The sequence below is a fragment of the Anas acuta genome, chromosome 1 (genome assembly GCF_963932015.1).
Source record: "Anas acuta chromosome 1, bAnaAcu1.1, whole genome shotgun sequence".
NCBI classification, from domain to species: domain Eukaryota; kingdom Metazoa; phylum Chordata; class Aves; order Anseriformes; family Anatidae; genus Anas; species Anas acuta.
In genome coordinates, this window is record NC_088979.1 from 166,310,921 (window position 1) to 166,325,502 (window position 14,582).

Consider the following 14,582-nt stretch of genomic DNA (forward strand, 5'->3'; position numbering starts at 1 on the left):
GTATTTTCTATCTGCTTTGACGTCATTTGTTATTGCTTTATTACCAGTATGCACATGTAATTGAAGAGAAGTAGCTCCTTCCTCAGATAGCCCTTCACTCGGTTGTCTCATGGATAAAATGACCTATACTTGACAATATGCACAAATAGGACACAAAACTGTGCATCAGCTAAAGTGCAATTGCTAGATACAGCAAGAAGTAGATGTAACACTTTCATTTACGGGGACACTGCCTTGTGTGCTATCCTGCTCACTGTTTTCTACCAAATTCAGCTTCAATGACGCGTTGGTGCCTCAGACAGTCCTGAAGTAAAGAACCATTTCCACAAACAGATGCAAATAGAGCTTTAAAAGAAAAAAGAAAAAAAAAAAAAAAAGAGAGAGAGAGCAAAAGAAGCTGCTAGAAATACACACTTGCACAAAGAAATTTCTTTACTTACTTGTAAACCCATTTGAAACACAGAGTGACCCATAAAATTAGCCAACATTCGAATTAAAGCTGCACCCTGTGGGAAATGATACAGGAAAAAAAGAAGTTACTGGTTTTGCATATCAATATTATACAATCACAACAATTCGAAGTATGCAATTCCATTCAACAATATCATCTTAGAAACTTGTGATTGCTATAATTTCTAATTGTGCTGGATTGAAAAAAAGAGAAAGAAGATGCAAACATTTACAAGGAAGAGTGAGTTAGTTGCCCCAACCCTTCTGTGTACTCAGCAGTACTGCAGTATTTAGTGAGGGCAAAAAACAATGTCCGTGATAAATTCTACCAAAATGATTATTCATCATATATTTATTTTAATTATACTGGAAATAAGGATTTAGTGATAATAATTCCTTCATAAAAGCCTTCAAGACCTAGTGATCTAAAAGTGGATCATTTTCATAAGAATTTTTTAAAATGTCAATATTCATACTTGACTTTATTAATAGCCAGCTTATTTCTCACAAGATCATGCAAAGAGGTTAAGTATTTGTATAATATATTTCCTGTACTTATACCAGTTCTTATCCCTTGCCCCTTCAGACAAAGGAGTAAGATTTAAAAAAATTCTTTTGTTTCACAGGTGATTCCAATTGTCAGTACTTATACTAAGAACCAGACATACACTTGCCAGACCGCCTTTCTTTAAGGTGTCCTTTGTGTTTTCCCAGTCCTTCTCAGTACAACCACAACTGCTGTGCATTTTCCCCTTGCACAAGTGCTGTGTTTCAAGCAGAAATACCTTTGCAAATCTGATTTGATGATTTGGCTATAATATTCCGTTTTGCAGTCCAATTTCAGGAAAATCAGCACCCCAATCCCATAACTAAACATGTTATACTTAATACTGATCACTGTATGAGAAGGAGGACAGTTTGGATTTCAAAATGGTGAACCAAAGGCCAACATGATGTTAGAACTCAACCTCAGCTACATATGTAGGTTCAGGAATTAGGTTAATGCTCAGTTAGAAAAAATAAATTAAAAAAAAAAAATAAATCACAGATTTAGAAATTCCCGGGTACTAAAGCCAAAAGGGTTGTTATAATAAAGCAATATTACTCCTGCATTAACAGAAGTAAAACAGTAATTTAGGTAAAAACCCTATTGCTTCTCTTCACATAACATCTATTTTAGAAAGATTCAAGAAAAGGAAAATGTTTCACAGTGTTACATAGCTTGTCAAAACTAGTATTTACTCTAGCTCTAGCATTTAAAATGTGAACCCTTCTTCCTAATTTGAGTTTCTCTAGTTTCAGCTTTCAAAACCAGAGTTTATGGCTTTTCCTGTTAAATTAAAGTTCAAATTAGTTTTGGAATTCAACAGTTGTCCAATTTTTAGACTGTTTAATACATTCTACTGATTTTTTGTGCAGTGCCTATTTTTGAAGTAATGAAGGAAGCATCTGTAGTAATCAACATTTTAAACAACAATATGCATCAAAAAGATTAATAACTTGTTAGTAAATCATAAGAAAGCAAGTTTTTTCACACAGGCAGCAACAAGTAATATATAGTTAATAAAGTAACTGAAGAAAAAAAATAAATTCAGGAGATGTTTGTAATTGCTTATAAGAAATGAACAGCAGATAACCAAAACAAAACAAAAAAAAAAAAAAAGTGTTTGCATTATTAGTATTATGCTGGGTTTTTACGGTGGTACTTAATCTTACCAGGAGACCAATCATACAAGGAACACACGGCACTATAAAAAATAATCCCTATCCACACAGATTATTATCAGAACAGACAAGACTATAGGCCAGGAAGCATTATTACCCTCATTTTACCAGAGGAACAGAGTGAATAAAGTTCTCAGAGATGTTTAAGCAGATAAATAGCAGATAAATCTGTTTAAGCAGATAAACAGCAGACAAAAAAAAAATCCAATAAAAAGATAAATCCTATTTATTTGTTAACTAACTTGGAAAGGGCAACCCAAAACATCTGTAACAGAACCAAAACAACATAAAAATATAAAAGAGATCAGTCCAAATTCTTAACAACAAAGACATTCTTCCACTCATCACACATCCTTTTTCCTGCTCATTTCTCAGTATTCTGGGGTCCCCTTCTTCATTTCTCAGAGTCTAAATTTCACATAGGAACAAAGACACATATTCCTATAGGCACCTTAGCTCCACTGATTTCTGTGAGAAGTAAACAAATGCCTTCATATGATCTTGCCCACAGAGTCTTTTTCTATCCAGAGACCAAGAACTGTCAAATAGACATAAAATAATTATAAAATTGCTCTCACAGCTCTCATTTAGCCACATCATGGATGAAACTATGGCTGGCCTTCACACAGCAAACAAAATAAAAAAGCAAATAAAGTCAGAACAGGAGATCCAAGGCACAAAGGCAGAACTACTCTCTCTGGATCCATTTGTTTTCACAGATACTTTAGAATTACTTTCTAATTACCTTCAGGAAATCCAGAAGTCCATTTACAACATCCAGAACAACAATGTGCCTGACCCAATTCTGCTATCTTCCCCACACAGTTTGCCTATCTGGATGACTTATTTGCCAAAGAATAGTACAGGAAATGAGAGAGAGGGAAAACAGAAAATCACACAACCTCAAGGGGTAAAAAAAATGTCTTGAGGAGAAGGGAGGAGAAACAGAGGAGCAAATTCAGCCCTTGGTGTGGAGGGAAAAGAGATTGGAGGAAAAAAATGTGAGAAAACCACTTATTTCAACATTTTTGCACTTCAAAGGCAGGCAAAACAGAATAGGGACACATTCCTAAGAAGAACTGAAGCAATCAATACAATCCCAGCTCTAGGAAGGAAAGGAAAGGACAGGTAACACTGATACTCTGGAGATGAAGAGAAACATCTTTGCAGAGGTGGGATTGAAAAGTCTGAGTAACTGGCATAAGGAAGGGGGACTTACTAAAAGATGGGCTTGAAGGATGATCCTAACTAGAGGAATGTAGCAAGGAAACAGTATGTTCAGCTGCAAAAGCAACGGAATAAATAGCTTTGGGATTGTCTAAATGGCCCCATATGCTAGCATTTTCATTGTATATTCACATAGCAAGGAGTGAACTATAGATCCCAGAGAACCTGTGCTTCCAACCCTCTGAAAGCTTCTCTGACCGAGACCTAAACCTATAAATCCTAATCACAACAAATCTGTCCTGCTGCAGATGATGCTCTTTGGAACCTGGCAGCATCATTCCCTGAACACCCTGACATGCAACTGATCTGCTTCCCATTTCATTCTCAGAGCCACTTCTGCTCCGCCAACATTTGTCCAACCAAGGAATGATGTATGGAGTCTTGAGAAGTGAACCTGGCTCTCTTACAGGGCACAACGGCCATTTATTGATGATTTAAGTGCTTTCCTCCAGGCAGTGGATGACTCAGTACCCTGTCAAGAGGCAAAAAGCATTGGTTTAAGAGGTCTAATGGAAAGCAATTCCTTCCTATTCACAAAACACATCTGCATTCCTGACCATACCAAATCTGGCCCATCTTAACAGGGAAAAGGTATGTACCCCAATTAAATAAAAGTTTACTCACAGAAATATACTAGATATTCAATCAATGACTAATGGCACTACCTAGTTCTTGTGAAGCACTTTTCCGTAGCAGATCTCAAAGTGCTTTGTGAGGCATTGGTATAAATACCCTTCCCCTTACAGAATGGGAAACTGAGGCACACCATAGTGAAATCATTTACTGAAGATCACCCAGCATGCTCATCATGCAACCTGGGACACAGTAGGAGCTTCCTCAGCCTCTGCAATGTGACACTACTGCTACTGGAAAGGGAGGTAGAACATCAGCTGCTCCATGGAAATAACTGCATGTGCAGACCTTGTATATCAAGTGCTCCTGGGAAAAAGCAAGCTCATTGCCAATTAGCCAATAGTGGCTGAAATGCTGTAAATTTATGCTATTTCCTTCCCTGAAGAGAAATGTTTGCACACCCACACCATGGTAAAATCCATAATAAAATGAGGAGCAAAATTTCTTTATATGTGAGATGAACTTGTCTTTGAAATCTAGAAAATGTAGACTCACAGTTAAGTCATCCCATCTAATTCTCTCATGTCAACGTAATAATATGATTTCAACCTTGATCTCCTATTAAATTAAGCTAATTTTTAAAGACTCACTCCTTGTGATCAAAATCACAAAATGAAGGAGTGTGACTGTGGCATCACTACAGGTCACAATTACTGTAAGTTAATTTAATTCTCTTTTTAAATGATCCAATTTTACTATATCTGAGTTCTTAAACTAATTGTTTCACTTGTAATTTGCATTCCGTAATCATTTTTTATACAAAAGAAAGCACCAAATGGAATTTTATTCAGCAGGGAAAAAAAAAAAAAAAAAGTGTGCCATAAGTTTTAACCCACAAAAAATATCACTATTACCATACTACAGAGTACTGTTATATAGCCACATAGCATGGGATGCATCTGACTAAACGCAGATATCTGCAACACCTCTGTTTACAATTAGTTTAGTGGTCTAGTCTTTCTTTACATTCAATGGACAGAATCTGTCATTTCTGGATGCACTTTATCTCCAGACTGATCAGATGACTTGTACCTTAAAAACACCACCTCTCATATTTGACTCCAAAATGAGCAGTGGGTGAGTAGTTCATATGCATCTATCTGCACTACAGATATCTAAAGTGAGGTGAAATTAATTCAACTGCCTTGTCCTAAAAGGCCATACAGAGATTGATACCCCACTCTCCTACGAGAGTTCTATACTGGTAGGTATAACATTTCTGAAATATTAAGATACACAACTGGTGTGACACCACCCTTTCATATATGTATATATGGCATATAAGGCATATAGGCAAATATAGGCATATAATAAATCATATCTCATTTTTAACTTTCATATAAGAAAACCTTCTAAGGCAGGTATTCAAGAAAGGACTCTGAAGAGAGGGCAGTGTGCTTGCTAGCTGAAGATGGATATTCTGTACCAAACAGACAGCAGAGAAAACGCTTAAAGTTATGAACTAGTGAAGCCATTGCAGACAATCAGATAATGTGTAAATCAGAAAACCAGAATACAAGATTATGCAGAAGGTAGAAGACAAGGACAAGGGACCATGTGTGAAGAGATACAGTTGAGTAGCAAACTCATTCAGCATTATTCTTTTAAGGACCAAAAATTATGTCAGTATTCTAAAAAGTGCTCATGAGTGAAAATTGTCACCAACAGAACAGAAATTTTGGACTACAGCTGACTCTCATAAGGGTGAAATAATCTATCATTTTGTAAATGAACTGGAGTGGAGGAAGATAAAGAGACCATAAAAGGCTGACTTAGAGAAAGCAGAGCTCTTCCATCCTCCTATCTTCCTTCCCACCAAATCTTGTCTCTTTTTTTTTTTTTTTTCCCTAGAACATCATCTTTTTTCTTTCTGCTTTTGTATGTTTTGTTGGTTTTGTTCTAAGGGTAGGACTGAGATTCATGTGACAGAATGCAGATGCCTACATGGTAACTTTCTGATGCTTACTCAAGTTTTATGCATCTGAGCCAGCTGCTTAGACTCCCTTTAAAGGCAATGGAGAGAGAAGTGAGCACTTCAGCTCATCCTAATTCATTTCATCTGAAAATATGCATCTAAAATAGCACGGATAAATTTCACCCTAAAAGTTCCTGTTTATCTTCAGTGATGATACAGGGAGGTTAGAGGACTAGTTAACTGCAGGAGTCTATGCGGCAAACATCCCAAGTTCAATAACATAAATCTCTTTAAAGATATTTTATCCTGCAAGTCATGGAGCAACTCTGGAAAATGTAAAAGTATAAACAATGCAGAAACACTTTCCTGAGTTTACAACATCTGAGACAGCATCTTGAAGGCTTGCTTATCAATTTATTTCAAGTAACACCAATCAGTAATAACAATTACATAGATCTCTATATATGCCTTCTTTACTGAATGTCCACCTTGCCATCCTTGTTTAGGAATAAAAGTTGATTGCTTCAATTTAGTTCAGAACAATCTCTTTCGTGACATAAAATCTAAAATCCAGAAGGTTATGGAAACCACCACCATGGTACACAAGGTGTAAGTGTGGAGTGAAGTACCGAGGAGAGGAGCATTGGGCTACCAACCAAAATTACATAACTGAATTTCTGGGGAAAAAAAAGAAAAATCAATTTCCTACAAATCCTCTACTTCCCCCTTTTGCAGTCACTTCTCTCATTTCTAAAAGAACATTGAGACACAAGAGACTTAGTAACATTCTTCTATTGTGCAGTAGTAAGTTCAAAATCAGTCTTGATTAATATGTAATAGTGCCACTTGTCTTTCACATAAAAATACAATTTTCATGAAATTGTAGGAGGCTTAAAGCTAGTTTCCCTTATGCTTGTATCCCTGCAATTCAAGATTAGGGTCACTTTCCCTCTAGCTAAGGGAAACATGAGCTATTCCATCCTCTACTTCAATTAAACTTGATTTTACTCATATTATTGGTAGAGCTATTAATAACAATAGGAATTTCTTATAATTACTTTCATCTTAATTGATTTTAACAAATCAGACCACATACAGGTACTCAGAAATGTACTGTTCTTTCCCAAAGAGCTCTTGATTTAAGATTAGTATCAATATATGAAGTTTGATGAATACTAATATATACCAGTATTTTTTTTCCATATATAAGTCAATATATAAACATTCCCTTCCTTAAACTATTTACTCTGTGCTATGGTACAACTGAACATAACTGAAAACATTTTGAGAACAAGGATTTGAAGGAATGGAGTGGAAAGCCCTTTTGAAGTATTGAGAAGAAAATGTTCTGTGGACAAGCAGACAGGTGGGATACAAGAAGGCCACAAGCTGTACTTATTTGGGATCATTTGCTCATTCCATTTACAATCTATAAAAAAGACCTTTCCACAGTCTGTGGCAGCACTAGTTGCTCTGTAACTCTTCATAGGAGAGTCAAAAGCTTTCGGCAAGGTGTCTTGTGAAAGACTTTTTGAAAATCCTGTGTCTCCTGACTTCCTGCACAAACTCCAGCTCGACAGTGAGACGAATCTCCCTTTGCAGAAGTTATGTTTGGCAGGACTGACACAATTATCCATGTGCTCAGGTACTTACCCTTTACATACAATACAGTCCCCACCTTGCTAGAGTAGGAAGCTGGACTCATCAGTCTGTAGTTCCTAGGACATCTAGAGACCATTCTCTCTCTACATTGCCACCAGCAATTCTCTGGCACAGGGGCTGTCTGCAAGGACAGCCTACACCCTATTGCCTAGAGTTCTACACTCCACACCTGCTTACTTACAGAACATGCTGGTGGGTGACACCCAGATCTACAGACTTCCTAACAACCCACTCAGCTATTTTGGTTAGTGTCTTCCTCAAATTGACCTACCTCAAATTGATCGTTCCTGCAACCTGTTACAAAGAATAAACTGTGCATGGGACTCAGCCCATTCTTCATCAAGAAAGTCCAATACAAATAATTAATTATGCTTCTCTGCTATACCCTTAAAAATCTGATAAAATCATACAAGTTGGCCATCATGTGGCCCTTCACACAGTAACCCTGAGCCATACCTGCTGTGCATTCAAGTCAGGCATGAAACACCTTAAAAAATCAGTTAACATCACATCAACTGTGTAATCAAAACAACACTTCCAAATTCTGACTAATACATTAATACATTTGGAATAATGATTGAAATGTATCTCTTCATGAAACATGCTGAAGAAAGAGATTTTTTAGAACTCCAAAATTAATAAAAGCAGCATTAAAAAAAAAAAAAAAAAAGTTGAACATATCTTTATGGTGCTCTGTCAAATAGAAGCCTAAGGGTATCTACAGTCAAACAGGTTCCTCAGTAAATGAGTATAATTTCATTTCAGCTCAAAGTTCCTGAACTCATACACTAGTCTTAATTTCTCAAAATATTAGATAATTCTGTGACACAAAGTTCATTACAAATATTAGAAGAGCATGTTACAAAGCACTCATACAAAGAATGCACATTTGCACATTATTTTCGTAATCTGAACACTAGCCAACAAGCAATATCCAAGTCACGTTTTCCAAAACAATCATTCTTTGTTGGTACTAAGCAACCACAGCTGGATGCCCTATGAAATTTAGCTCATTGGGAAAAACACAGCATGAATTAAAGTGAAAGAACAATGCACATCAGACACGTAGCAAAAATGTGATATTTAAAAAAGAACTCTTCCATAAAACTAGGAAATGAAATATGTCAAATCTTGCAGAAAATCTGACACAAAAAATATTTTTGATTAAGTCACATCTACAGAATTTGTTCCATACAGAACAGTGCACATGTGTGTAAACGGCTTTTTTAAAATCTATTCAACTGAGTTGTTGCATTACAGTACAAGCAGTGCACTGAATTAACTGAATCGCCACCCTCAGCACCTTAAAGAAGAGGACTGAGAGAGAAGGGAAGTCTGGTGTAATGTCTGTTGTGCAACTGTTATGACCTTCAGCAAATAACTAACATCCCTTTAATTTTTCTGAAAATACATAAATTTCAAAATTAAATGTATTTACCTTCCTATTTTAGTAATCTGAACCATATTTCATGGTCTACAGCCTCAGTCTGACAGTCTTGGTATGAGTGCCCTGCTCATGCTTGCAGCTATGTATTGTGGAAAGTGGAGGACTCCTGAAATACCTCTGCTAAAGATCTTCCATCTTCAGATGTTTCTACCCAAAGTACCTAAACTCTCAAAACTACAGAAGTACTCACTGAGACATTATTCTCAGGGAATTAATTAGACAATATCATCAGTCACCAGCACCAAGCCCCTATTTCATTTTCACAAAATTGAGCACTGTAATGCACCAGTGTGGCTGTTTTTCTGTATTCTGCAACAGCACCTCAAAATACAAGAAAAATGAAGCTTAATACATATGAATTTCATGAATGCGAATGCTTCTGTATTCAATTAGGATAACAGAATGTATTTGCTTAAATGAGTAAACACATGCCTACAATTTCTTCCCTGTGGCAAAAATGTAAAAAGTTCAAATGAATTCCTAGAGGCTTTCCCTTCGGAAAACACATGTAAAAGCTAAGAGAAGTAAGGAAAAAGATCGATATATGCAGACTATGCATACTAGTACACAGTGTTGCAATACAAGCCTCATGCTGAAGTTCTTAGTCCAGGCCATCATTTAGTGACACACTTAAGTGTGTCACAGACACATAAGCAATCTGACTTAAATGCCACAGCTTACACACAAAATTAAACAAGTAACTATGTAATTGGCTGAATTTGACTCTGACTGATTTCCCTGAATTCAGTAATAAATTCTTAGAAAAAGACTTCATTCATTAAAAGGTGCTATCCCTGCATTATTTTTATGGTACAGACAAAAAAAAAAAAAAAAAAAAAATCCTTATATTTGTCTTCTTTGCTTTTTAAAATAATGCGTAATTTCCAATTGATATTTGTTTATCAAGCAATGCACACCCACAAGTTAACATGTTGATATTCAGGAATAAAAGCAGGACATATTTTAATAAACAAATTAATCTTACCCTATTCTTAAAGCTTTACTTACAGTCTGGTTGAACTAATATTTTAAAAAAAAACAGCAAATATACCAATAAACTTGTAGCTTACTGTGCTAAATCATCAAAGATGCAGAAGAGCATCTTATGTTGTTTTTATAGATTGTAAGGCCATTTATCTGATGCCAAAACATCACTGAAAAAGCAACATTAAACTCAAGGAGAGGTTTTCACTGGGAAATCATAATCATTTTCTATTCCGACAAACACAGCTGTTCTAGGGCTGGATAATACCAAAATGGTCAGATGGCAAGATGAGCTTTGATGAAATATTAGTCTTAGATATAAATTGTCTTGCAAATTTAAGGAACATAACACAATGAACAAAATTCAGGAGTAAATGACCATATCTAATCATGTTCTTCAGGTGGATGTCATCCTATCATTTTCCTTCAATAATAAAATGTCTCAGTCACTTAGACAAAATGTTACTGAGACTCCATTTACAACCACAATTTTATTCAACCTTGCCACCAAAATCCCAAATTGTATGTTCTGACACCACTGACAAGGACAAAAGCACCACATACTTTTTCATTAACTGCCTGTATGAGGAAGCCTTCAAGGATGTACAAACACAAAATGTTGATGACATTATTTACATAGATGGGCCATCATCAGAAGCCAAGTAAGTAGTGAGTAAACCAGTGTATCTTAAGAATCTCATCTAATAATAAAGCTGGCTCCACAACTCCTTGTTTCCTATTAGAAGTAACAGGTGAAAACTTGCTCTGATTCATTTTAAAGACAAAACACCACCATTTTGCCAACCAGCTCCACTGAGAATCCAAAAGCAAATTAAGTAAAATAACACTCCAAATTTGTGATGATTACTCCTTTGATTACTACCTAGGGGATCAGTATAATCTGATAGATAATCCTGTCAATGTGTTCTCTAGTGATACTGTATAGCACAACTTTTTTAACTAGAATATTATTCTGTAATAGAATAGATTTTTAAAGCATGTGACTCTACACAATTTATCTTTACCAACCACACGTTTAATCTCATCAGTTTGAAATCAAGTCTGTTTGACCATTTTTTTCTATGAAACATTGTGATTAATATTCTTTTTTTTCTTGTTTAATAAATACCACCTAAGAATTTTGTCTAAAACTTTGTCATTTGTCTAAAACTGATTTGTAACTAACTACAGTTATACATGCCATTCTACCTGCCCTCTTTTAATACTTTTTTTTAAGCATCAGACATTGACTTAAATATTTCTTTAAAACATCAAGTAAAAAACAAGGGGACTGGCATTGTTCCAGGTAGTTCCCTTCTGAATAGAGGTCCTGCAGGCCTGCAAAATCTACACCAGACTAGTGAGAATTTACCAATCACATTTTCTATGTGAACTATTTTCTTTTTACTCTATTTCAGCTATATACAGTTTATTTTCTATTTCCAATTCTTACAGTTTGCATCAAGTTTCTTGAACACTTGTAACTGCTGCTCTTGCTTTCACCAATCTGAACTAGGATGGGTGTCAGCAAGTTATCCTTCATCTTTACTATGGAATCGCTGTTTTTTAGATGCCTTCAAGGAAAATAAAAAAAAAAAAGAGAGAGAGAGAGAGAGAGAGAGAGAGAGAGAGAGAGAGAGAGAGAAACTACATCTGAAGTCTTAAGAAGGCACAGCAGTCAGCTTTCTGTTTTAGCCTTTGCTGAAAATTAACATTACAAAGTAAAGAAAGAGAGACAGAAAACATAAGCGCACTTCAGGATCTCCAGTTCATAGGTGGGTGTCTTGCTGCAAGCCCACCTTCATCACTTTAAGGCATGGAAACATCTAAGACACTGACGCACCAACTTCTGTTGGGGACAGAAGTATAATAAAGGATGGCAGGGCACAGTGTCTGGAGTCACCACTGCCATTTCTGCTTTGATCGCTTGCTCCAGGCCTTGGGAGCTCCCATTTGCCATTGCCTTTGAGGGAGAACAGGCAGAAGAAGGTTCGGTACTACAACAGGCTGTGGCTTCCCGATTGCTCTGTCTTGTGTCAGCCTGACTGAGCAGTCTAATGAGCTCTTCTTTAAAATACAGTGTTTTTATTAATGTTTGCTTTCCATTTTTTTATATCTTCTCAAACTCATGTATAGTTTTCCCTAGCTTGGGGAAACGAACATTCCTAAAGCATTGTAGGTATCTTGTTGTTTATACACCTCACACAGTGGTTTCTGTTTCCTCTTCAGAAAATACTAAGCCAGTATACACTAAGCAATACAATAGGCTAATGACTATTTTGAGTCAGGAAGGTGCTCAAATGCCTTATTTAAGACAAGTATTTCAAGTATCTTGAAGCACCTGCCTGGTTTTACACGCTAGCACCTCATGGGCTGGAGTGGGATGGCCTGCATATTCGAGTGTACTTGAGGCACTCCACGGATTGCTCTGAACTTGAACATGAAGGTTCCACCAACTTCCAGTTTCAATGGTTCTCATATTGGAGGCTGTGGAAACCTACAACCTTTTTATCTAAACAGAAAGAAATTACTTTCATTACAAGATATTTCCTCTAATACAATGCATTATGTTCAAATGGCTTTTAAAAGCACCTTCTGCAATCTGGGCACTGACCTTCTGCACTAGCAAGTCACGGAACAGAAACTGCCATCAAATGCATGCAAAGAGCTTCATGGCATTCACAGGTGACATCACAGCTAAATTAGTCAGGAAGAACAAGAAGCTCTCCCTTTACACTGTGTTAAGGGAACAGGTTGCAAAGCCACCTGGTTTCATAAGAATTTAAACTAGCTGGATATCATCTTTTGTTCCCAATTTAGTTACATGAATAATTAAAAATAAAACCCGGATTACTATATTTCGCTATATGTTAGTGTTTATCTAGGTGGTGTTTTTTTTTTTCAGAGTTAATGAGCTGCTATCACTTTCATGTGGTGACTTCACAAATGCACCTCAATTCCATTTTGTAAGGCAAAGAAAGATTTCCACAATTACATTACACTCATGAACTGAGTGGATTTCACTCCAACACTAATCTTGGTTTTACTGGCCAGAATAGATGGCGTTTGTTTTGGTATCTCTGTGCTAGTACCTTTCCCAGTTCCTAAGGAACAGAAGTAAAAAAGAACAAAGAATTTAGAGAGCCTTTACACTGACTGCAGTTGGCCTTCCTATTCTTCCAAATTCTTGCAGAACATGTTACTCTGAATTTTCAAAGAGAACTACAGTCGAAGGGTGAGCAAGCCACTGGTTTCAGTTTTGTTAATTTTCCTTTGCCAGAACTGTTTCTTGCAACACGCAGGTAAGGTGACCACTTTTCTTTGTGCAAATTTTTAGTTGCACAGATACAATACTTTGAGGGAAGGTCAAGGGGTGTCCCCCTCTCCTCCTTTATTATTATTAGAAATATAGTAATCCTTCCATCATTCAGATGCAGAAAGCAACAAAAAACTTTTTTTAAGTTGTGGTACTGAGTTAAGATGGAAAAGGAAATTATACAGACAAAAGTTTAGAAAATAATGAATTGTTTGTGTAACAAAGCCTGGGCCAGTAACTATCTCACTACAGAGTCTCGTATTGCGTACAGGGAGGAAAAAAAAGGAATATTCATCTCTATTCCAGCCACACTCTTCCTTGCTTTGATTATTGTTTGTCACTTGCCATGACATATTCTGGGGGTACTTTGATAGTTACACTCATAGTTATACTGGTCTTGCCTGCTCCAATTGTTACCAGATCTGCAACCAGCACACTTCAAAGCATTCAGTAGCCTGATGGAAACAACTTCAGATATTATCTGACTCTCTATACTGTCCTTGGTGCCCTTTCATCCCTTCTCTTATCTGGCTGTGACTGCTCATCCAGGGTATGACTTCTTTAGTTCTGTGTGGGATATCTCCCTCTCACACTGTTCTGGGTCTGGCTGCTCCCTCTGTGATGCAGCTGTCTTGTTTCTCTGTTTCATTACAGCTGGCTGTTCCTTGCTGATCATTGCTGCTCATGTTATCCTTGTTGCACTCTCTCCTCATCTGTTGATGCAGCACTCCAGGGCTATGATTCCTGCTGTCAATTATTTCTGGTATGGAAAGGCTGTCACACTTTTTGCTTTGATTTAACAATTCTCAGATCCACTCTTGTGTTCAACAGGCTGTATTTCCTGCTGCACTTGGGATATAACGACTTTTCCCATCATGGGAGGACAATATCTTATTTCCAGCTGCACTATGAAGATGTGAGTTGAGAGCCTTGTATCATCTACCAATACTGTTTGCTTATTAATGAACTATCATGATTTCTTGTTTTTCTCTACATATTTGTGGTCCAAGTGGAGGATGTTGACATGTTCCTCTCTGAGGAATGACTAGTATGATGCTTTTGAAAGAGCCAAACACTACCATCAACAGCTTCAGTGGAAACACTGTGTGAGTGAAATTAGTGCCTGTTTCACTCTGCTTGTGGGATTACCTGAATACGATTCTTCAGGGGTTTATGTTGTGAGACTTCTTACATGCAATCACTGAGGACAACAAAGTGGAAAA

At 36.7% G+C, this 14,582-nt stretch overlaps 1 protein-coding gene across 4 annotated transcripts in view; it reads right to left on the minus strand.

Moving 5' to 3' along the window:
• Positions 1-14,582, minus strand: part of TRHDE (thyrotropin releasing hormone degrading enzyme) — a 207,080-nt gene that overhangs the window by 89,930 nt on the left and 102,568 nt on the right. For all 4 annotated transcript variants that reach the window (XM_068669186.1, XM_068669185.1, XM_068669184.1 and 1 more), the window contains one exon: positions 441-506. In XM_068669186.1, the coding sequence (XP_068525287.1) occupies positions 441-506 (66 nt within the window). The remainder of the gene's footprint in view (positions 1-440; positions 507-14,582) is intronic.